Consider the following 22,154-nt stretch of genomic DNA (forward strand, 5'->3'; position numbering starts at 1 on the left):
TCAATTATAAGTTATATTATATGATTTCTCTTCTTTTACATAATTTAAAGATGAATGATAAGAAATATAAGAGACGTCTAAGATAGATATAATCACTTTTCTTAAGATGAATATAATTATTTTTACTATAATGATTGAAAGAAATGAAAATCTCATCTAGAGCACATTATATTTAAAAAGTTTGAAAAATTTTATGACACTAAGTTATCCTTCAAGGTCTATCTAAATTTTATGACACTAAGTTATCCTTCAAGATCTATTTACACTTTGTGATTTATATCGTCGATAATTTTTTTTTTTTGTAAGATCAAATCGGTGATATATAGAATTAGTTATATTATAAAAGTTAGTTATCGCAAGTATAAATAATAATAATAATCTAACAATTTTACTAATCTTGCTTCACTTATAATTTATTAAATTTATCATATTTTTTTTAAAAAATTTTAACAAGTTTATGGGGAAACAATTAAGTTGCACGTGTCCCCATTTGAGTATTCGTTTAATGATGTGTCAAAATAAGAATAAGGAATTTAATTGAAAACTTATATAAAGAATAAAATGATGATTTGTTTTTAAAAATTAAAACTAATAAAATAAATAAGGTAAGTTTGTTAATTAATTTTTTTCCGGTACAATTTCTTTTGGCAATTTTTTAAATTTACCAAGGGGGCAAGGGGCCTAAATTACAAATCACAAGCCGAGCAGCGAAGCATCGGAAAAAGAGGAGACGTGTCAAAGGAGAGTGATGGAAGCGGAAGGCGGCGCTGGAGTGGCCCTCGAGAAGGCAGCAAGCGGGGCGGGGGCGAAGGAGGAGGTCGCCGGGGCGTCGAGCGCCAGTGTCTCCGTGGGTTCGTCGCAGGACGGCATCTCGACCATCAAGCTAGGATGGTTCTCCGAGATTAGCCCCATGTGGCCAGGTTTGCTGCGTTATACGCCTTTCTTTCAAGAGATTTCGGCCATTTGGAATTGATTTCCGTTCCTTCTTCTGGCACTTTTTCCTTTTTTTTTAATGTTATCCGTTTGATCTCCGCTGCTTCCGGTTTTGTTCTGCGGATCGAACTCTTGTGGTGATGTTTTTGAGGGTTTTTTTTTTTTTTTGTTATATATCTTCCTTGCTAAAAGGCTATGGAGAAGGAGGACATGCAGATTGGTGGGAACGTTTAATGATGTCTGTATGCCTTGCGAGGTTCCTTCACTCTATTTTTTTTATGGTTTTTGAAACTTCTACCTCTTCATGATTGTGCTTTTGTTTTGTTTCTATTTTCTTTATCAGAATCAGTACAAACGTATCTCTCGCCATTTCATCTGCTTGCTGTAAATTTGTGTTCAACAAAGTTTCAGTGTTTTGTTTAAGTCCTTTGCCTTTGGCTCCATTCCGTTTGGTTTTCGTTTGGCTGCTCGATGATCCCCCTTTTAACTTTGTTGTCTAGTTTGTTGCGATTATTATTCGATTTTGGAATGGGAAAATTTTGGGTTCACCGCCAACCACCCTTTTGTTGTGTGAATGCTTCTGGTTTGCGAGGCTATCAATCCAAAATTTCTAGGATTTTTTCTTCTAAATTATTCATAGAAAGCAAGGTTTTCTTTGAAGCATTTAGTGGGACTTAACATGCTTAAGGTTTGAAGACAATCCTAAAAACTCGGAAGCATTTAAAACAATAAAGGGGAAATTTTAAGAAATTGTATTGAAAGAATGAAATGACTGTGGTGCCTACTAAGGTTGCATTTATATGTGATGTGCTTAGTCCCTAACATTTCTGTTTTCATTCTTGATCCTGTTGATAGGAGAAGCTCATTCCTTACAAGTGGAAAAGGTGTTATTTCAAGGGAAATCTGATTACCAAAACGTAATGGTGTTTCAGGTATTTAATGATGGAAGTTCATCATAAGTTCAATTCTTTTGGTGGGCATCAATAATTTATTTATTTTTTTACTCAGAACTCAGCGTATGGCAAAGTTCTTGTCTTGGATGGAGTCATCCAATGTACAGAGAGGGATGAGTGTGCTTACCAAGAAATGATTACTCATCTTCCTCTTTGCTCAATTCCTAACCCTAAAAAGGTGAATTTTTATTGATTGTTTCATGTTATTTCACGCAATTATCTAAAACTGTAAGATTCGCTCGTCTGTTCCTATGATATGCCTGACAAATAAACTTAAATCTTACACTTTGGACAGTTAGTAGTAGAGATTTACTGATTTTTTTTTTCTTTGCTTCTACTGACATTACCACATTAAATTTACCTAGAAACTTGCAACTTGTTTATTTATATGCTACAGCATGATGCTACCCTTCTATGCTAATTGATTATTTTGTGAGCTACGAGATTAAGCTTTCCCTTTAAAATATCCAAATTGTTTTTATTGTGAGGATAATCTTTTAAACTATCCTCTGTCCTCTCTAACATAGGCAATTTATGTGCAATTTGCAATGAAGCATACAAACCATAATTGTTCTTCTTTTTTTCACCCTTTTATCTTCTGGGAAATCAATTACCAGTTAAAATGGATTTAGCATTGTATGCATATATGTGCTCACACTCTTTCATCTGGCTGATGATGCTATTATTATTTCAGGTTCTGGTTATTGGAGGAGGTGATGGTGGTGTCCTCCGAGAAGTATCACGATATTCTTCAGTGGAGCAAATAGATATATGTGAGATCGATAAAATGGTTATCGATGTGAGTAATTACTTTCTTCCCACAGTTGCTAAAGAAATCTTGCTCCATAAATGTTATATTATTATATGTTTCACTGTGTCAAATTAACTATGTAAAGATTGAAGAAAAAAAATTGCTGTCATAGAGCAAGGTGATGAAGATTACCTTCCTCTTAAATATGTAGCTTGAATATGAAGATTACCTTTACTATCAGATATAATGTTGTTCTCTTTCAGTCCTTGCGATGATCCTTCACATCATGAAAAATCTTTCTGGGCTCATTCTCATCCAATTTATCTCCACTATTTGTTAAATAGGTTTCGAAGCAGTTCTTTCCCAAAATGGCTGTCGGATATGAAGATCCTCGTGTGAATCTTCATGTTGGTGATGGTAAGCCGTAAGCAACTTATGGTTCTCTATCTGGTTATGACCTTTGTGTCAAGTTGGTTGCCAAATGATATGATCACTGCCAGTTTTCCTAGTGTTTAACTTCCACTGAATCGAAACTTATCCAATTTGCCAGCGAGTTGGTATTTGATTTTACTATGTCAATTTGTCATCCAGTTTTTTCACATTCTGGTTCAACATACACAGGAGTTGCGTTTTTAAAAGATGTTCTGGAAGGAACTTACGATGCAATCATTGTCGATTCCTCCGACCCAATAGGTAAGTTATCTTCTCCCCCTCCTTAATGCTTCCTTTTAGACTTGCTTATGACTTGCTTCACTGCTTGCTCAGGTCCAGCTCAGGAACTTTTCGAGAAGCCTTTCTTTCAATTAGTTGCTAAAGCTCTCCGGCCCGGAGGAGTTGTATGCACTCAGGCCGAGAGCATATGGCTTCATTTGCACATCATTGAAGATATTGTCTCGAATTGTCGCCAGATCTTCAAGGGCTCTGTCAACTACGCTTGGACGTCAGTGCCCACATATCCGAGGCAAGGAAAATGTCTAAATCTCTAGGGTTTTTTTTTTCCCAAGTAGTATCCTCCTTTTCTTTCTTCTATGTACTGAATGGTTAAACGCTGCTACTTCCTTGGATTCTGAATTTAGTGGAGTGATTGGCTTCATGATCTGCTCTACCGAAGGGCCGCCTGTCGATTTCCGACATCCTGTGTACCACATAGAAGAGGACCATTTGAACGAGTCTTTGGGACCATTAAAGTTCTACAACTCAGAGGTACCTCTCATTCTAACAAATAATGCTAGTGCCTTCTCCACGTCTAACAAATACATTTTTCTTGCAGATTCATGCTGCTGCTTTTTGCTTGCCTTCTTTCGCGAAGAGGGTGATCGACAATAAAACAAACTAAACAATCCTATCTCCCGCGGTGAAGTTGGAGAATGATGAGTTTTATGCCGCAAACAAACCTTCATTTTCTGTCACTATTTATGATTTATTAGAACATGCATATGAGAGTTTTTGGCATTCGGATTTATCTAAGAAGCAACATGCTCCTGATCATATAAGAAGCTTTTTCAAAGTTTCAAGTGAAATTTTGTTAGTTGAAACAGATATCATGATAGTGATTATCAACTACCTCTCATTTCATGGCATTGATTATTACGAAAACGACTTTTATTAAATAATAATAATAATAATAAGCTTCAACTTAGAAAATAACTTCTTTCCACTAAAACCCGTGCTAATTTTCTCTTGAAAAATAATTCACTTTTACGAAACTGTTAAAAGAATATGTTTAAACCAATAAAATAATTAGAAAAAAAACCTCTGTTGTTTGGAAAAACTGTAAGAATAACCTGTTTTTTAAAAAAATAATAACAAACGATAAATAATAAAATAAATATTTAAAGGATCAAACCCAAGGCAATGTGCAAGTCCTTGACGTTGGGCTTTGAAGTCGTTGGGCTTCATCTTACATAAATGTTATCATTCGCGGGGCAAGGATCTTCTGATTCCGAATCAATCCTGGACCTTTACAAGTTCATTGGATGGGTGAACTATACCTCACCTATTAAATAGGTGGGGTTCAGTTCATCCCACCAATGAATATGCAGGACCTCCTCTGATCCAAAAGATGATCTGACCTCCCATTCGCCGGCCTCTTCCGTGCATCCCCAAATCATTGCTGACCTGGCCCCTCGACCACGTGACCCCATCTTTGCGTGCCGGAATACTAGCGGTTAACTTATTGCCACTTGAATAAGGGAATAGATATTATAAACATTCCGAGATCATTCAGAAACATAGTCACTGTCAAAATATTAATAATAATCAAATCAATTCTAATTCATTTTAGTAATATTAGATTAAAATTTCTTGTTCTTCTTCAGAAGTCAATACAAAACATCAATTGTAGAGCAATAAGTCACCTGAAGAGTTTGAGAAAGCCCACGAGGGGGCCATCAGCATTCAGCCATGCCGCAGAATCTTTTAACTTATCATTATGTTCATTTCTGAGCAGTATCTAATATCTAAGATATGATATTGAGAGAAAGCTTCAGTTTCTTTGCAAGGGCAATGCAATATTGCCCGAATGATTATAGGTACGATTAACGAAAAATAAAATTCAAAATCAACACAATATTTGAGATGATCTAAATATGCACAGCAATTTAAGTTTTACGCTGACAAATGAACAAAATAACTTATGGTATCCATATATATAAGATGATCATAATGCCTAGGGAAATAAGGTATTGAATAACTTATAAAATTATTTAACATGATATTGAAAATGAAAAAAATATCTGATCAATGAAGGATAAGTACTCTAGTTCTCTTATATAAGAACAAGGGATACGTACAAAATTGTGCAAACTATAAGAGTATCAAACTAATGAGTCATACTATGAAACTTTGGGAAAAAGTAATAGAAAAAGATTAAGGAAGGAGATCACAGTGACTGAAAATCAATTGAAGTTCATGCCTGGAAGGTCGACAATAGAAGTTATACATCTTCTTAGAAAATTAATTGAAAAATACCAGGAGCAAAAACAAAATTTACACATGGTATTCATTAACTTAGAAAAAACTTATGATAGAGTCTCAAGAAAAATTATATGGAGAATTCTAGAAAAGAAAGGTGTTAGCATAACATATATTGACCTAATTAAGAATATGTACGAGGATGTAACGACCAGAATAAAGACTTCAGGCGGAGTAACTAAAGCATTTCCGATAAAGATATGGTTACATCAAGGATCAACTCTAAGTTCTTATTTTTTTACACTAATTATGGACGAACTCACTATACACATTCAAGACACAGTACCATGGTGCATATTATTTGCAGATGATATTATTTTGGTAGATGAAATACGTGAATGAGTAAATGCTAAACTAGAATTTTGACGGGAAACACTAGAAGGGAAAAATTTTAAGTTTAGTAGATTAAAGACAGAATATATGGAATTTAAGTTTAGCAATATTAGAAGTAATGAGACAATTGTTAAGATAAGAGAGGATGAATTGCCCAGAATCGAGAGATTTAAATATTTAGGATCATTTTTGCATAACGATGGAGGGATTAAGAGAGATGTCTTACATAGAATACAAGCAAGATGAGTGAAATGGAGGGGAGTGTCGAGTGTTTTGTGTGATTGTAAAGTACCTCTTAAACTTAAAGGTAAGTTCTATAAAATCGCAGTTAAACCTACTATGTTATATGGAGCTGAATGTTAGGTTATGACTCGAGCACATGAGCAGAAGATGAGAGTTGTAGAGATGAGAATGTTAAGGTGGATGTGTGGATATACGAGGATGGACAAAATACGAAATGAGAGCATTAGAGAGAAAATCGGAGTTGCATCTATTGAGGAAAAACTCCGAGAGACACGTTTAAGATAGTACGGACATGTACTTAGATGACTAATAAATACTCTAGTTAGGCCTATGTTGTTAGAGGCGCGAGGCGCACCGAGGCGCAAAGGGGCTACTAGAGCCCGAGGCGTGCGCCTCTTGAACATGAGGTTGATGACTGCTAAACTATTGACACACTTATATAATATGTCAAATATGATAACTATTAATATTTCATACACATCAATATCAAATATGACAAGCAAAGCAACACCATAATAACATTAATAAAAGTTTTAAACTTTCAAGTTTTAATTTTCTAATTTAAACTAACAAAGTTCATCAAAATAAGTATAATAAGTCAAATTAATCATCAAGCTCAAGATCATCCTCATTGTATTCTTCTTCTTCTTTTTCAAATTCAATTTCTTCTTCTTCTTCTTCATCTCTAAGTCTTAGAGATGAGTGTCTCATAGAGGAAGATGTATTTCCCTTTTCAACTTGTTTAGGCCTAGCATGTGAACTAGAGGTCATGGATGCAATATTTTTTCCTCTAGTACAATATTCAGGCTCTTCAGCTCCACTAGCCCTAGCAACGACATCCCATGTTAAGTCATCACCTTCAAAAAATAACTCATCTTCTTCATTATTACTTTCTCCATCCATTCTACCCATCAATCATTCATTACTATCATCAATATCTGTCAAAGAGATGAGGTCAATCTTATCACATGCATCATACCGAAGTTTTAAGGCACGATTATATTTCACAAATATCAAATCATTTAAGCGCTGCTGAGCTAGCCTATTCCTTTTTTTGCTGTGAATCTACAAAATGTCAAAAATCACAATAAGTATAATAAAATAGCAAAGAATATTTTCTACTTATAAAAGTAACATACTAATAGTATTAAACATTTATATTTATTACATACATGCTCAAATACACTCCAATTGCGCTTACAACCAGAAGCACTACAAGTGAGGCTAATCACTTTAATAGCAAACTTTTACAATTCTGGGATATTTGCTCCATAGTATTCTCACCATTCTGTTGGAGATAATGCTCTTCTACGTCTAATTGCCACATTCCTCCCAAATAGCCCTTCTGCCTTTCGATATATAGAGAGTTGGGTAGTGATTTTATCTTGCTCGGCAGTGCTTGAAACCAATCTCTCCATAGTTTCAAACAAACCATTCACCACTTCTCCACAGATATTTGAATCTGTGTATGAATAAAAATATTCTAAATTCAAATAATATCTTGTAGCATGCAGCGGCCAATGAAGTTGACATTCCCATCTCGCATCAATGATCTCAAACACTTCTTTGTATTTCTCTTCTTTCCCCTTAAAGGGCTTCATAGTTGTTTCTTTTGCCTTATCCATAGCCTCATAAATATTGCCCATTGCAAGTTTTCTTTCACCATCAACCAGTCTCAGAACATGGACTAAAGGATCATATATCTTTAAAATATGCACAATACTGCTCCAAAATCTAAGTGTCATGATGATTTTAGCTACCTTCTTCCCCGTCGCTTCTTTTGCCCATTTACTCTCTGTCCAATTCTTTGAAATGAACATTTTTTTTTAAATTTTGTTTCTGTAGGTGCATCCTTTCAAACATGAGAAAAGCAGTAGCAAATCTTGTGACACCCGCCCGACGAAGCTCTTTTTGTCTTGTGAATTATCTCAACATATTTATCATGTCGAGGCGAACATAAATGTAAGCATTCACACTCATGCCTTCTTCAATATTGCTTTAAAATCAAGCAATGTCCCAATATCTTCTAAGATCAAGTCGACGCAGTGAACAGAACAAGGAGTCCAATACAAGTGTGTGACCTTTTTGCTTCTAATAATTTTCCTACAAAAGAAGTTAGAAAAATAGATAAGTTTAACATATATAAGAAAAAACATATTGATAAGAAAGAATTAAATAGACTCTTACCAGTAAGCACATTGTTACTTGCACTATCTGTAACAACTTGAACAACATTTACTTCTCCTACACGCTCCACAAATCGATCAAGCAACTGAAATATTTTCTTTCCAGTCTTTGCATAATCAGAAGCATCAACTTATTCGATGAAAACTGAACCTTTAGGAGAATTCACTAAAAAATTAATCAATGTTCTCTGCCTTTTGTCTGCCCACCTATCTGCCATCAAACTACAACCATACTTGGCCTATTCCGTTTCACATGACTTAATGTAATCATTTGTCACACTATCAACAGTCTTTTTTAGAAAAGGAACCTGCACCTCATGATAACTAGGTCCTTTTAGACCTATACCATATTGGCCAACCAAGTCCAGCATTCTTTTGAAGCTTGAATAGTTAACGACATTAAAAGGAATTGCCGCATCATACATCCACTCAGTTATAGCCATACAAGCTTTTCCTCTCAATTCTTTCTTGTATGCCTCATTCATCGTAATTTGTCTTTCTTTATCCTTTCTACTTTCAATATTTTTTTTAATACATTAGGAGCAAAATACACATCCATTTGACCTATTTGTCTGAGCCTTTTTTGCATATTCACTGATCTAGAACTTGTACTTATACTTATAGGCGGCACAACTTTAGCTCCAATATCATCCATATCAATATCATCACCAAGAGGATCTACATCCTCAAAGTCCAATGTCGCAAGTTTAGAAAGATTACTTTTCTCCGTCTTTTTCTCCATGAAAATTTTAATTTCTTCACGTACATGAGACGAACATTTTTTGCAAGTCGTAGTATTTCGAAACCCCCCCAACAAGATGTTGTTTTGCACGATAGATACCCCCTTTTATAATTTTTTGATAAAAGTTACAAATTAAATTATTTTTATTATCCGGATTAATTCTTTGAAAATAATTCCATCCCGGATCTTTTGATATATATGTTGGAGTATCACTACTACCTTCTATGATAATTGAATAAGAAAATAATCTGAAAAATTAAAATAAAATAAAATCAATATGGTACCAGCAATAAAAGAGCACTGTACAGTCTAGTCTGTACCAGCAATAACAAAATAGTAAAAAACAAAAAGAAAAACAAGACAAACAAAAATGAAAAAATAGTAAAAAATGAAATATTGGACAACATCACCAATACGAACCAATAAAAATGAGAAAATAGTACCAAAAAAAAAAAAAATCCAAAATCGGACAGCAGCAGGAAGCAAAAACACAACCTGCAAAAATTAAAAAACAGGAAACCAAAACAAAACAAAACCGGACAGCAGCACAGCAAGAACACGAACCGGACAGCAGCACAGCAAAGAAAAGAAGATACAGAACTGCAGAAGAAAACAAGATACAGAAACGAAGAAGAAAAAAGAAACAAAGAGAAGAAGCGAAGAGAAGAAGAGAAGAAGAAGAAGATGATAACAGACGAAAAAGAAGAAGATGATGATAAGAAGATGAAGTGAAGAACAGAAAAAATAAAAGAAGGAAAACATACTTGGGCGACAACGCAACTCAGCAATGGCGCGACTCAACAATGGCGGCGGCGGACAGAAATGGGTTCAGGTTTCTTCCTCCCTTCCTGCGTTCTCTTCCTCCCTTCCTGTATTTTCTGCTCCTGTTTCCCGTGCCCTAATTGCAAACAACGTTGATTTGGAATGCTTTTTTTTGGTTTAAAATCCAGATTTGTTCACAATCGATCGCGGCGCCTCGATCGCGCCTTCGTTGAGGTGCAAAGGGGCGCCAAAGCGTGGGCCTGGCGAACAACGCCCGCCTCGCGTGGGAAGAGGCGTTCTTCCCAGCGCCTTGTGCGCCTAGCGCCTCGAGCGCGCCTCAGGCGCGCCATTAACAACACGGAGTTAGACGATGTGAAACTATGATAAACATGCATATCAAATGAGGAACACTAAAAAAGACTTGGTTAGCAACAATAAAATAAGATAAAATTTATTTAAATATAGATGATGATATAGTAGGAGATAGAACTCAATGACATAAAAGAATTCATATAGTCGATCTCACCTGATAAGAAAAAATTTAGTTGTTGTTATTGTTATACATATTATAAAATTTTGAGATTCAGTTGATTTTAACAATGTATACAAAATAAAGCTGAACTTGATAACTTTACCTAGCTTGCAAATTAAAACCTAACTGATAAACTGAAATTTGGAATTTAATTGGTTCGATTTAATTTATCAGTTTAATAGTTTGACAAGAATAAAATATACTTTTCTCTGGACATAGGAAAACTCATCAAGCCGTGTAACGGTGTAAGCCTATATAATCTTCTCTTCTTTGATATTGTGTTTTTTTCCCTTCTTATTTCTTGTTTTTCCTTGTTCGTGTCTATTGCAGTACCAACAAGCAGAGACAAGCAACATCACATTACAATTCCTAGTAATTGGCATTCAAGTGTCACCACAACCCTAAAAACTTTCTAAGCCTAAGTTAGCCTCTTAAGTAAGACTCCTAGGGCAATGAAATAGGTATGGATGACGTGGGTTTGGTTGGATTAGTTTACTGCTCCAGGGCTATAAGGGCAATATTAGAGGCGAGCAAAATTAAATTTATCAATTTAGTGAATATCTCAAGGGAAGCCATATGAAAGGAGTCTACTGTTTATAAAGAAAACTCAAACAGATTTCAAACGAACAATAGGCTATTCATATATTAAGAAAAACCAATCAAAATATTAAATCACATATTCATATATTTTGTACATACTATATGAATACTTAAAAAAGTTTTGTGCACAAGATATTCTTAAAGACTTAAAATTCCTCAATAACAAATGATAAATAAATCCGAATAATGTCATCTTAAGTGTCATGCACTCATTGTTTTTTTTTTAAACCATGAAGTGTTCCTATAATGTACCATTTTAGTAGAAAATTCTTTGGATCTAATTTGCTTACTGCCAAGCAATTGTTAGTTCGTTGCTATTACTTGATGATGCTTATTTTTAACTAAATAATCTTCAATGTGAATTTTCTCCTTTATTAATAACATAATATAATTTTTTAAATTAATCATCGCACAATGTGCGAGTCATCTACTTGTATTTATGTACACTAATGATTCAATCCAATTTTCATGGTTTGTATATAATTCAAACTGAAATCAATAACTTCACTACAAAAAACAAAACAAACTGATAAATCAAGTTTTTTTATTCAAATGGATTTGATTCAGTTTGGTTTTAGCTATTTATGTCAAGACCTAAGCAACCTTACTGGGACTCTGACCCATCGCACTCATTAGGGGTCAATAAATCATCCACATTAGAAGCTCACACCTCATGGCAGCATTAGACACGACAATTGCGTCTGTGCCTGTTGGTTACTACTTCTTTGTTGTGAAAAGCTACAAGATCAAACAAATACTGTCAGAGACTCGGAATTGCTGTCAAGTGTATGCGTTTAAGGGCGTGTTTGGTTCAGGGTTATTATGGATAACCTTGGTTACCTGTATAAGGTTATCCATGATAACCGTGTTTGGTTCAAGGTTTTTTTAAATTCCGAAATTTTTCTCAATTTCTACACGTCATCAAACGTCATCAATTTGGGCATATCACCAGGAATCAAAAAACCTCCATCTGCCTTGGTTTTTGCCGATTCCTGAGGTTAAGCAAAAAATATTCCTCAGGTCGAGGTCGTCGATCTGGGCGGTCTCGTATCAACAGCGAGGCAGCGTTGAGGAGGTGGAGTAGGAGCGGGCGGTGGGAGCTGAGCAGGTGGCGCGAGTGGGCATGACGGCCGGAGGTGGCAGCAGGGGGTGGGAGCGGGGGGTGGCGGCAGGAGCCTGAGCGGGCGGCGGGAGCCTGAGCGACGCCGTGAAAGGGAGAGCAAGCGGTGCGAGCAGGCATGCCAGTCGGAGGTGGCAGCAGGGGTAGGAGAAGGGGATGGCGGCAGGTGGCGGGAGTCGGAGCGGGCGGCGGGAGCGTGAGCGACGACGTGAGAGGGAGAGCAGGCGGTGCGAGGGGGCGGCGGGACCGTGAGCGGCGGCGTGAGAGGGAGAGCAGGCGGTGCGAGGGGGCGGCGGGACCGTGAGCGGCGGCGTGAGAGGGAGAGCAGGCGGTGCGAGGAAGAGGCGAGCGAGGGGGGTGGCAGCAGGGGCGAGCGAGGGGGGTGGCGGTAGGCGGCGGGAGCCGAAGCCGGCGCGTGAGCGAGAAACAGGCGACGCGAGGAAGAGGGAGATACCGAGATTTGTTTTTAACTTTATTATTTTAATTAAAACCTTATTAAATTCACATAAATTGAATAGATTTAATTAAAATCTAATTAAATTATCTAAAAATTTCCTAAAATAATAATAAACAATTAAAATATTATCCAATTTTATTTATATATATCATTATTAATAACAATATTATCATTATTAAACTAAGGATAATATGATAAAATATCATACTTTATTAAACTAAGGATAATATGGTAAAATATCATACTAGGTTATATACTAAAATCTCCAAACAAACAAAGTTTTATTGCATTACCTAAATTAAACCAAACAACATAGGTTATGTTTCATTCCTCATAACCAAGGTTATGTGATTACCTGGTAATCACATAACTAAGATTATATGTGATAACTTGAACCGAACGCACCTTAAAAATTTTCTAAGAAAACCTAGGGCATTCAAATGGCTCGTTGTCCACTACTCCTTCGTATAGATTAAGGTAATAGTTGGCTAAAGGATAGGAACTGCAATTGCTACCTTGGGTGCTAATCGTGCTAAATTGCCAGAAAGAAAGCAATAAAAAACGTAGATAATGAAAAGGGTTATTTTACCTGACTTTGTGCCTTTGTGCTCTGCCAGTTATGGGCTTCTAATCGAGATCTAGCTGCCCAGCAGTTGTAAAGCCAACAAGAGAATAAGTGACCATTTGAAGGAATTTATTCAGGAATCGAGCTTGATATCTAGGTTTTTTCTTGTTCCCTTCAGCCAATATTTGCATGGATGGAGTTGTTTCTTACTCTTTTAAGAGATTGATTTTTCAGGAGCTCAATCAAGAATTTTAACTTGATTTTCACCTTTGAGTCTACTCGTTCTTGCCATTCTGATGAAAACTTAAGCTGTATTTGGTGTGTTCTTCCTAATTTGTTTCTTTCTGTTCTACTAAGAAAGATCGAATTTCTAGTTGGAAAATTTATGCACTGCTGCAGATCACGTCCGAAGAACATAAGCACCTCATTAGATGATGTAAACCTAAACCGTTGGTTTTCTAACTTGTTCTTTTGTGAGATCTGGTAGTTGTGCTGAGTTCTTGAATGAGTTTTCATCATTTGATCATCCTCCTTCAACCCACAAGTGCACGGTCGCTGCAACAGGTAGAACTGTCAGGTTAGGTCCAGAAGTTAGAAGATCAAACAAAATGGAATTTGGCTAAGCTGCTAAAGCACTTGGATGGAATTGGGAATCAGGCAGAATCAGGACCAGCCATGCACACAGCAATATGAAGTCTCAGCTCTTAATTCAAATTCCACTGTCATTGATGGTGTTGGGATGACTCAAGAACAGCATTGTAGGAATGCAACGGACAGAAGGTTGAAGAATCAGGGAATAACAAGTTCCAAGCAGCTCCAGCGACCAAGTATATCTAGTCTGACGAACTTCCCTCATTTTGCAAGACCTGCCGCACTTGCCAAGGTTAGGCTCCAAAATACCGCTGGATGGAAAAGCATTGAGAAGGCCTCCACTCCTCCAATCAGCAATCCAGTCAGCTTGACATCGGTTGAAAATAGTAGTGGTACAAAGGATGCTAATAAGGTATCAGTCCAGTCAAGCTCAGATCCACAGAAGTTGAAGTTGGGTTCAGCCCTGAAAGATCTTCGTGGAGGAGGCTCAGTTGAGTTCTCTAATAATATTTGTGCAGAAGATGCTTTGGGGAAGAATACTGTGAATTTCACTAACATGCCTGATAACCTTCCAACCTCAAATTTTGCAGCAAGGGTAGTTTTGTGTAGGAATGACAAAAGAAAAGCTCCTGAAGCAGTATCTTCTTCTGTATGTTCAGTGAACTTAACAGGAGCTGCATTAAATGAACCAAAATATGGTGAAAAGAGAAACAATGATGGGGAAGAGCTTGATTATCTCATCCACAGCAAAGTAAGTCAGAGATGACATCAGAAAAGTTTCACTGAAATCAGGTTGTTTTAAGTTTCCAGTCCTAAATATTTTGAGGTGCTTGTAGGATCTCCAAGAGGAATCAGTAGACATGAGGAAACCATCAACAGGATGCAGTGCACAAACAAAGAGAAGCCCAGCTGCAGAAGTTCATAATTTATCAGAAAGAGTGAGTACATGATAGTATTTTCATATCCTAAACTATCAGGAAAAAAAATAGATGAAATAAACAGAAATCTAGATTACAAGTTTTGTATTTCTTTCTGTGGGTTGATCACCACCTGACTCGATGTATTTTCTTTATCCAGCGGAGGAGGAACAGGATTAATGAGAAAATGCATGCACTACAAGAGCTTATACCTAACTGTAACAAGGTAATCTATGTTTTAGATTTTAACAGTAAGCATGTCACCAGTGATGCTAAAAAGAGTATGATCTGATCTAAATTTATCTTTTGAAAGGTGGACAAAGCTTCCATGCTTGAAGAGGCCATTGAGTATCTTAAAGCGCTTCAGATGCAAGTGCAGGTGAAAAAACTTTATTAAAGTGGTCCTTTATGTTTGCATTGCCACTTAGAAAATCTATGGTATCAAACAGATCATGTCAATGGGAAGCAGGCTGTACATGCCACCAATGATGTTAACTCCTGCAATGCAACACATTACACATGCATGCAACAATGCGGCCTAATTTCCCATCAGCAGACCTAGGAATGTGCAGAAGCACGGAATTAACTCTAGGTTGTCCAATGCTAGCAATTCCACCAATGCATGCACCACAATTTCCATGTGCTCCCAGTTCAGGGCAATCAGGCGTGAACTTGATACTTGGACATGTAAATCCTTCCACATTAGGAATCCAAGAGCAGGGGATTCCAGTTCTGATGCCAAGGCCACCTCAATTTAGTACTTTGACAAGGCTTTCTATGAATACACACTCTGTACCTGAGGTACATGCACAAACTGTTATTGCAGATTCTGGAGATCAGCATGAGCATCAGAAGTAGAAGATGGTCAACTTACTGCCACTTTTAATAAGACGCCTTTTGACTTTGACCCGAATAAATAATCTCACCCCTTATTTAAAAGTATTATTTTGACTACATAGCTTTGAATGGGCCCTAATTGGGCCTAAATTAACCAGATTTGCGGATCAACGAGCACAAACAGACCGAACCCGGTTCAGAGTCCGAATTAGTAGTGAGATAACTCGATCGTCGGGGATTCGTCGACGTATATTTTCGCCACCGCTTTCTCTCTCTGGCTGTCTCCTCCGATCTCTCAGCCACTTCTGCAACGACGCAGCGACCAGAAGAACCCTCCTTGTTCATGTTCTCTGCCAGGTAACGGAAAAACCTCTCATTGTTCAATCTGTCGAAGAAAGTAAGATCCCTTTTCATCCTCGAATTGTGTTGTCACATGTAACCATAGAAGACTACCTAACTCTAGATCTCGCTTCATTTTCGTTTAAACATTTCCCTTATTGATAGTTGATTCCTTGGAGTAGAGTTGGCTTTAGGTAATTGAACAAGCTTCCTTGTGGTTCTGTAGGTAATTTGTGCGTTGATTATTGGTTGAGCATTATAGATCATCGATTGCTGCTTTGAAAGAAAACTGCAATTCTGGGAGGAGCGAAAAGGTTCAACAGGTTTCGTCCATTTGCTTAATGCATACCAACTGTTTATCTTAATGTCTGAGATAAGTCTTTGTGATGAACAGAGCTCTGGCTGCTGGATGAGTCTAAATGTCAGGATGAACATTTATATTATTCTGAAGGTGCCAACTAGCTCAGTAAGGGCCTGGGAATTAAGTTGTGTTATCAACTGTACATTTTTATAATTGAATGAACAATTGGAATAAATTGTATGTGTGATAGATTTATGTTCATCACTGCTTTGCTTGTTTAGGGAAAACAGCAGTCACGCTCAAATCAAGAGAGGCTGAGGTCGCTTATGCTCCTTCAAATTGCTAGTGAGGAATGGAGTTTCATGGTATGATATGATTCTCTTTTCTTAAAATTGGAAGGACATAGATTGCTAATTTTGTTAGTCTTTCTATATGGTTAAACATGAATTTTGTGTTCTTTATATTCTTTGATCAATCAATATGCATCCATTTATCTTGTTTGTGCCTCTCCTACTTGTCAGTAAATGAGTAAATATACAAATGGCAACCATGCTTTATATTTCTACCTACAAATTTTCTGTTGATGTTAAAAAATTTGCTCTCTTTATCTGAATTTTGCAAAATCTATTACTAATTCATATACATATCAAAGATTTGGCAATTGCTTAAGCCATTAATCTATCTTCATTTTAACTGTTATTTCAGGTTCTTATTGCTTAGGCCATGATTTATGTTTTTTTGCTACTAATCACTTTCTTTTGCTTCATTTAGGCACATCCAATACGCCGAGGAAGAAGAAGCAACTAGAGAACCGAAAAGTAGACTTAAAAAAGGCAAGATTTCATTAACACCTCTCTCTCTCTCTCGTCCTTTTTGTTTATCAAAGGAGGTTTAACGTTCATCTTTAACTTGCTGGATCATAAGATTATCAATTAGATTCTTATTCAAATCGTAATTATAGTGGTAGTTGAGATTACATTTGTCCATCAAAACATGATAAAATGCAACTTGCTATGTCAATGGATTAACCTTATGTCTCTTCATATAATTAACTAAATCCCTTCACAAAGTAATCACAATTGACAGGCTATCAACTTTTGGCCATCAAATGCTAATCTAAATTCAAAATTAAATAAATAAATGAATATTGTTAGCTAGCCTTCTGAACTTGAGCGAGCTATGAAGCTATGTCACAACTTTTTTTTGAATTTCTTAGAGTTGGTCCATATGTAACTAAGTGAAGGTGTCATTAATTAATGGCGAGGCCAAAGTGATTTGATTGACCAATCAATTCAAGGTAAGCCCCACCATTATGCATTAAGCAAGCAATTAATAAGCAAATCATTTGTTAATTGGATATAATTGGGGCTTTTTTTCTTGTATGAGAAGCAAAATGAAGAAGAATAAGACTTTGCTTTATGTTGTAGACCACTTCTCTAGTTTGTGGGTCTCTCTTCAAAACAAAGTGTGGCTAAATTTGAGCTCGGAGTCTCGGTCGTCATGCGAACCATAAATTAGACCATGTTAATGTTTACTCACTTGAGTCAGGACATGTGATTTGGACCCGATTTGGCTTGCTCTAACTCGACCCCATCACCATCATGGTTATCCACTTCATCGGACCCTACAATCGTACCATCCAAACCCTACCACCCTCAATATTGTCATAGGAGTCATGTAGATGGTCGTCATTACGAATTAATTAATAATTATCGGTCTATCTTTCGAATTTAATATTTGATAAAGGACAAGTAAATTCACTAGGTGCATCTAAATGAAAGTTGATCATCACCTCTCTATTTTAATATTTAATTGGTAAAAATAATTAAACATTCTTAATGAATGTTATCTTCCAAAACATAATTATAATGTTCAAAATAATTAGTAATGATGTAATTTGGTAATTAAGTCAGGGGCTCCATTATCAGGCTGGAAACAGAGAAGCCATGAAGCTTTATTAATTTGGGGGCCCCTAAAATCTAAATCTCACATGTAAAAAATGGTTTAATTCCCAGTTTAATCATTGTCATTAGGTCACATCCCCGATTAACCGGTTCAATTCTCATCCAAACCAAATCTATCTCGATTTTTTTTCTCTAGATTTTCAAATTTATTATAGATTCTTCGATACGTGTTTGATCCTTGTAGATTCGGTCACATCGTCGTGAATGTGTCTTGATTTTATTTAAATATATTTATGTAAAATTAGAATAAATTACTTTTGATAAATTGATCTTCCCACATCCAAAAAAATAGTAATTGAATTTATTTATTTATTTTTAGAAATTAAAAAAAACATGAAAATCACATTAAAAAGCGCAGCTCCTCTCTTCCTCCTCCCACCACCGTCTCTTCTACTCCTCGGTGAACTTAAGTTCTCCTCACCACCTTCCCTCCCCCTCCGGGCAAATGGGCGGCCCCTCCTGGTGCCACAAGGAGAAGCTTCGCAAGGGATTGTGGTCACCGGAGGAGGATGCGAAGCTGATCGACTACATCACCAGACACGGCCATGGATGCTGGAGCTCTGTTCCTAAGCTCGCAGGTCACCACCATGAACAAAAAAAAAAAAAGAAGCATTTTTCTTGCTAAAGATTCGATTTTGACGATGATTTCGTGCTCGATTTAGGTTTGCAGAGGTGCGGGAAGAGTTGCAGGTTGAGGTGGATCAACTACTTGAGGCCCGATCTGAAGAGGGGCACCTTCTCCCAGAAGGAGGAGGACCTGATCATCCATCTCCATGAATCTTTAGGCAACAAGTTAGTTCATTTCTTGGATTTCAATTCTGTTTTTGGAATTCTCAATTCGGCTGGCTTGTCGTCTCAGGTGGTCTCAGATCGCAGCGGGATTGCCAGGGAGAACAGACAACGAGATCAAGAACTACTGGAACTCATGCGTCAAGAAGAAACTGAAGCAGAGAGGCGTTGACCCGAGCACCCACATCCCACTCGACGGCGGAAGCGAAGACAAACAAGACCCATCGCCATTGTTGCCAGCTAAAGAACTCTTCGCGGAGCCTCTCCACCACGACCCTCTCTGGTTGGCGCATAACGCCGTCGGCAGTGAATTCGAGTTGCAGAGCAGCAATGGCGGCAATCTCTTGGATGGCGGAGTCTTGCAATGGACGGGATTGTCGCCGCCGGACAAAGCCGCTCAAATCCAGTTCGACGGCGGCGAGCCAGAGGATTTAAAATGGTCCGACTACATCACTGGATCCATTTCCATGTCCGCGAGTTCATGGCATGAGAGCCTTCTGATTCAGAAATAAAAATCCAGAGATGTCTCATTTCCAACGGTCCTTGTCTTGCAGGAATAAAGTTTCTTTCTTGTTCTGCATCGCTTGCTTTGTTTTCGAGCTCCATGAACTCCGTTTAGTTTGAGGATATAAGTGTGGGAGTCGATTTGGTTCTTACTCATCGAGAAGTTACTGAATTATCACATCGATTTCGAGCAATAAGCCTTTCGGAATAGAAGAGACTAGGACTTGATCTGTGACTGATTAGGGAGGAATTTCCATTCTAAAGGATGGTTCTGAGGGGGGAATGATTGTGGAGGATGATTAGGGTGTTCTAAGATGATTGAACGCTATATTTGGTCGAATTATCTCTAGGAGACTAGAGAACGCGCGGTGGAACTAGATTCGGTAAGGCTACGACTACTTTTTGTGCATGTTTAGTCATTTATAAAGTCTCGAGGATACAACTAAATGATGTTGGATCAATCGAATGTCTTACGGTGGCTGTTGCCCTAAACCCTAAAACCCTACAATGTGGCTTTTGACCGATGACTACAAAATTTTCGATATGAAGACGAAGACGAATGGATTTAGGGCTCCTCTCCTACCCATTAAGCTTTCCTACACTATGGATGAAGCAAGCACTATCAAGTTTAATTCTTACATTTACCTTTTCATGAGTTTTTTTTAAGCTCTTTCTCATAAAAGAAACAATCGAGATCAAGGAGGATTGATTGAGACATATAATTTGATTCTTATTTACACTTAATTTTTTTTTCCCTTTTTCACGAACCTTTTGAGATTATATACGCTATCGAAATCTATTCTTATCCTAACCTTTACACGAGCCATTTGGCTCCTTTTGGCACGAAGAAGACTATAAAATTCGATTCTTTTATACTTTTGATTGTTGTTCATCTAACTTTCTTTTCCACTTTTTGTGTCCATTACACCCTTTTACAACAACTTTCAACAATAATTTTCATCCCATGTGAGATGAGTATAAGGAGTTTTGTTTGTTTTAAAATCACTATAATTAAAGGGTATCAAAGTAGCTTTAATCATTTGTTTAGATTTTGCAATTAAATATCTAATCATGGTTATTATCCTATTATGTGCTAGTCACTATTTCAAAAGTTAGTAGCCACCCATGATTTACCTTCTCTGTGTTAGCCCTGGGACGAGTTGGCGGGGGCGCTGGGACGAGCGTATTCGTTTTTTTTTTTTGCCATAATGATTATTATCCTATTTAATCCTTGAAACAATAATGCTCTCTCCAAAGAAGATAATATTTTAGACTCTAAACAATTACTGAATTAACAATAGGCATAAATAAATGATTAACATAATAATTATGTGATAATGACAATTATATGTGGTTAACATCACACAATAATTATATGTTGTGAATACTCTTAGTCCCCTCGGATGGTCTAGTGTCTAGCGCATGAGGTGTTACCACAATAAGATATGAGGTTCGAATCTTGGCAAAGTCGAGGTAAATACCTCCCTTATGTGCTAGTCACTATTCCAAAGGCTAGTAGCCGCCCGTGATTTACCTTCTCCGTATTGGCCTTGGGACGGATTTGCGGGGGCGCTGGGGGCGAGCGTATTCGCCTTTTGCCACAATGTTATGAATACTCTTAATCATACCGTGAGCTGCAAATGCTCTTAATCGTAGCGCACTGTCATTGTGCACAGCGAATGCTTTTAATTGTAGCGTATGGTGCGCGTTGCGAATGTTCTTAATCGTAGCATGCGATGCGCGTTGTGCAGTGTGCGATATGAGTTGCAGATAACATAACTATGCGTTGCAGGAAGTCATATTTGTTGTAGTATTTGCTAGGGTTTAATTTGATCTTGTACTCCCTTAGCATGCCACAAGTTTCTTCAATATCAAAGATCAAATCCATCGCTCGAACAAATTTGATTAGAATGTCGTTGACATAAACTTTAATATTACTTTTGATCTACTATTGAAAGACTTTGTCTATGAGCCATTGGTAAGTTGCTCCTGCATTCTTTAGTCCCAACGATATAACATTATAACATAAAGTTCTGTTAGAGGTGATAAAGTTAACATTTTCTTGATCTTTCAGGGTGAGAGGAGCTTGATGATAGCAATGATAAGCATCCAATATGCAGATTAACTCACTTTCATAAGTAGAATCAACCAGCTGGTCGATATGGGGAAGAGGATAGTAGTCATTCGAACAAGCCTTGTTGAAGTCCTGAAAGTCGATATAGACTCATCATTTGTTCCCAAGCTTGAGCACCAACATAACATTGGTGAGCCATCTTGGAATTGAACTTCTCGAATGCACCCTACTCCTAACAGTTTGTCTACTTCTGCTCAGATGATTTTGTTCTGATCGACACCAAAGTCTCTTTTTCTTTGTTTAACTTGCCGGGCATTTGAGGGGATGTGGAGTCGGTGCTCTATCACAATGGGAGACACACCAATGATTTCCTACGGCGATCAAGTGAATATGTCTCGATTGTGTGATAAACACGTGATCAAACTCTCTTTGAGCTCGGGAGAGAGATCTGTTGCAATTTTGGTAGATTCTTCGAGCCGATCACAGTGGATTTGTACCTTTTCTTGATCCTCGATCAGCTGAACTATAGACGCCTCCTATATAGCTTGCACCTTCGTTTGTTGAGTCTTGTTGGCTTTGCGCTGTTGGTTGCTACTCGGAAAACCTATAGGTTCCACTGTACAAAAATTTTGTACAAAGGTCTGAACTTTTTCCTAGCTACCATGTGTTCTTTTAAATTAAATTTTGG

General features: G+C 37.2%; 3 protein-coding genes across 8 annotated transcripts; 2 read left to right on the forward strand and 1 right to left on the reverse strand.

The window, feature by feature from the left end:
- The first annotated feature begins 688 nt into the window (after window positions 1-688).
- LOC121993106 (spermidine synthase 1-like) lies at window positions 689-4,176 on the forward strand. Its single transcript, XM_042547787.1, has 9 exons — window positions 689-920; window positions 1,789-1,865; window positions 1,942-2,064; window positions 2,581-2,685; window positions 2,982-3,054; window positions 3,259-3,330; window positions 3,403-3,598; window positions 3,714-3,840; window positions 3,908-4,176. Exons 1-9 carry the CDS (start codon window positions 749-751, stop codon window positions 3,971-3,973), a joined length of 1,011 nt encoding a protein of 336 aa, XP_042403721.1. The 5' UTR covers window positions 689-748; the 3' UTR covers window positions 3,974-4,176.
- A 7,882-nt stretch (window positions 4,177-12,058) lies between these two features.
- Window positions 12,059-13,442, reverse strand: LOC121991235 (atherin-like). The gene is made up of 3 exons (XM_042545245.1): window positions 13,418-13,442; window positions 13,175-13,227; window positions 12,059-12,598 (listed from the first exon to the last, which is right to left on the reverse strand). Exons 1-3 carry the CDS (start codon window positions 13,440-13,442, stop codon window positions 12,059-12,061), a joined length of 618 nt encoding a protein of 205 aa, XP_042401179.1.
- Window positions 13,149-19,468, forward strand: LOC121993120 (myb-related protein Hv33-like). 6 transcript variants are annotated; one of them, XR_006115080.1, is made up of 10 exons: window positions 13,149-14,492; window positions 14,578-14,679; window positions 14,819-14,884; window positions 14,972-15,037; window positions 15,108-15,852; window positions 16,061-16,157; window positions 16,229-16,300; window positions 16,417-16,500; window positions 16,907-16,968; window positions 18,458-18,677. XR_006115080.1 is itself a non-coding variant. In XM_042547796.1 (8 exons), exons 4-8 carry the CDS (start codon window positions 16,488-16,490, stop codon window positions 19,398-19,400), a joined length of 867 nt encoding a protein of 288 aa, XP_042403730.1. In that variant the 5' UTR covers window positions 15,725-15,852; window positions 16,061-16,148; window positions 16,229-16,300; window positions 16,417-16,487; the 3' UTR covers window positions 19,401-19,468. The 6 variants fall into 6 exon arrangements, 1 of the variants encoding a protein (XP_042403730.1); XR_006115082.1 differs by having other exon boundaries at window positions 16,061-16,148; window positions 16,229-16,285; XR_006115081.1 differs by having other exon boundaries at window positions 13,149-13,307; window positions 13,385-14,492; window positions 16,061-16,148; window positions 16,907-18,544.
- Window positions 19,469-22,154: the final 2,686 nt, after the last annotated feature.

Source organism: Zingiber officinale, chromosome 6B (genome assembly GCF_018446385.1).
Source record: "Zingiber officinale cultivar Zhangliang chromosome 6B, Zo_v1.1, whole genome shotgun sequence".
NCBI lineage: Eukaryota > Viridiplantae > Streptophyta > Magnoliopsida > Zingiberales > Zingiberaceae > Zingiber > Zingiber officinale.

Coding starts and splice junctions, on each gene's coding strand:
- LOC121993106 (XM_042547787.1), top strand. CDS start 749: ATGGAAGCGGAAGGCGGCGCTGGAGTGGCCCTCGAGAAGGCAGCAAGC. Junction 1,866..1,941: donor AAAACGTAATGGTGTTTCAG/GTATTTAATGAT, acceptor TTTTTTACTCAG/AACTCAGCGTATGGCAAAGT. Junction 3,841..3,907: donor TAAAGTTCTACAACTCAGAG/GTACCTCTCATT, acceptor TTTTTCTTGCAG/ATTCATGCTGCTGCTTTTTG.
- LOC121993120 (XM_042547796.1), top strand. Junction 16,969..18,457: donor GAAAAGTAGACTTAAAAAAG/GCAAGATTTCAT, acceptor TAAAAAGCGCAG/CTCCTCTCTTCCTCCTCCCA. Junction 18,678..18,761: donor CTCTGTTCCTAAGCTCGCAG/GTCACCACCATG, acceptor TGCTCGATTTAG/GTTTGCAGAGGTGCGGGAAG.
- LOC121991235 (XM_042545245.1), bottom strand. CDS start 13,442: ATGGCAAGAACGAGTAGACTCAAAG. Junction 13,228..13,417: donor AAGAACGAGTAGACTCAAAG/GTGAAAATCAAG, acceptor ACTGCTGGGCAG/CTAGATCTCGATTAGAAGCC. Junction 12,599..13,174: donor GCACAAAGGCACAAAGTCAG/GTAAAATAACCC, acceptor AAAATAATAAAG/TTAAAAACAAATCTCGGTAT.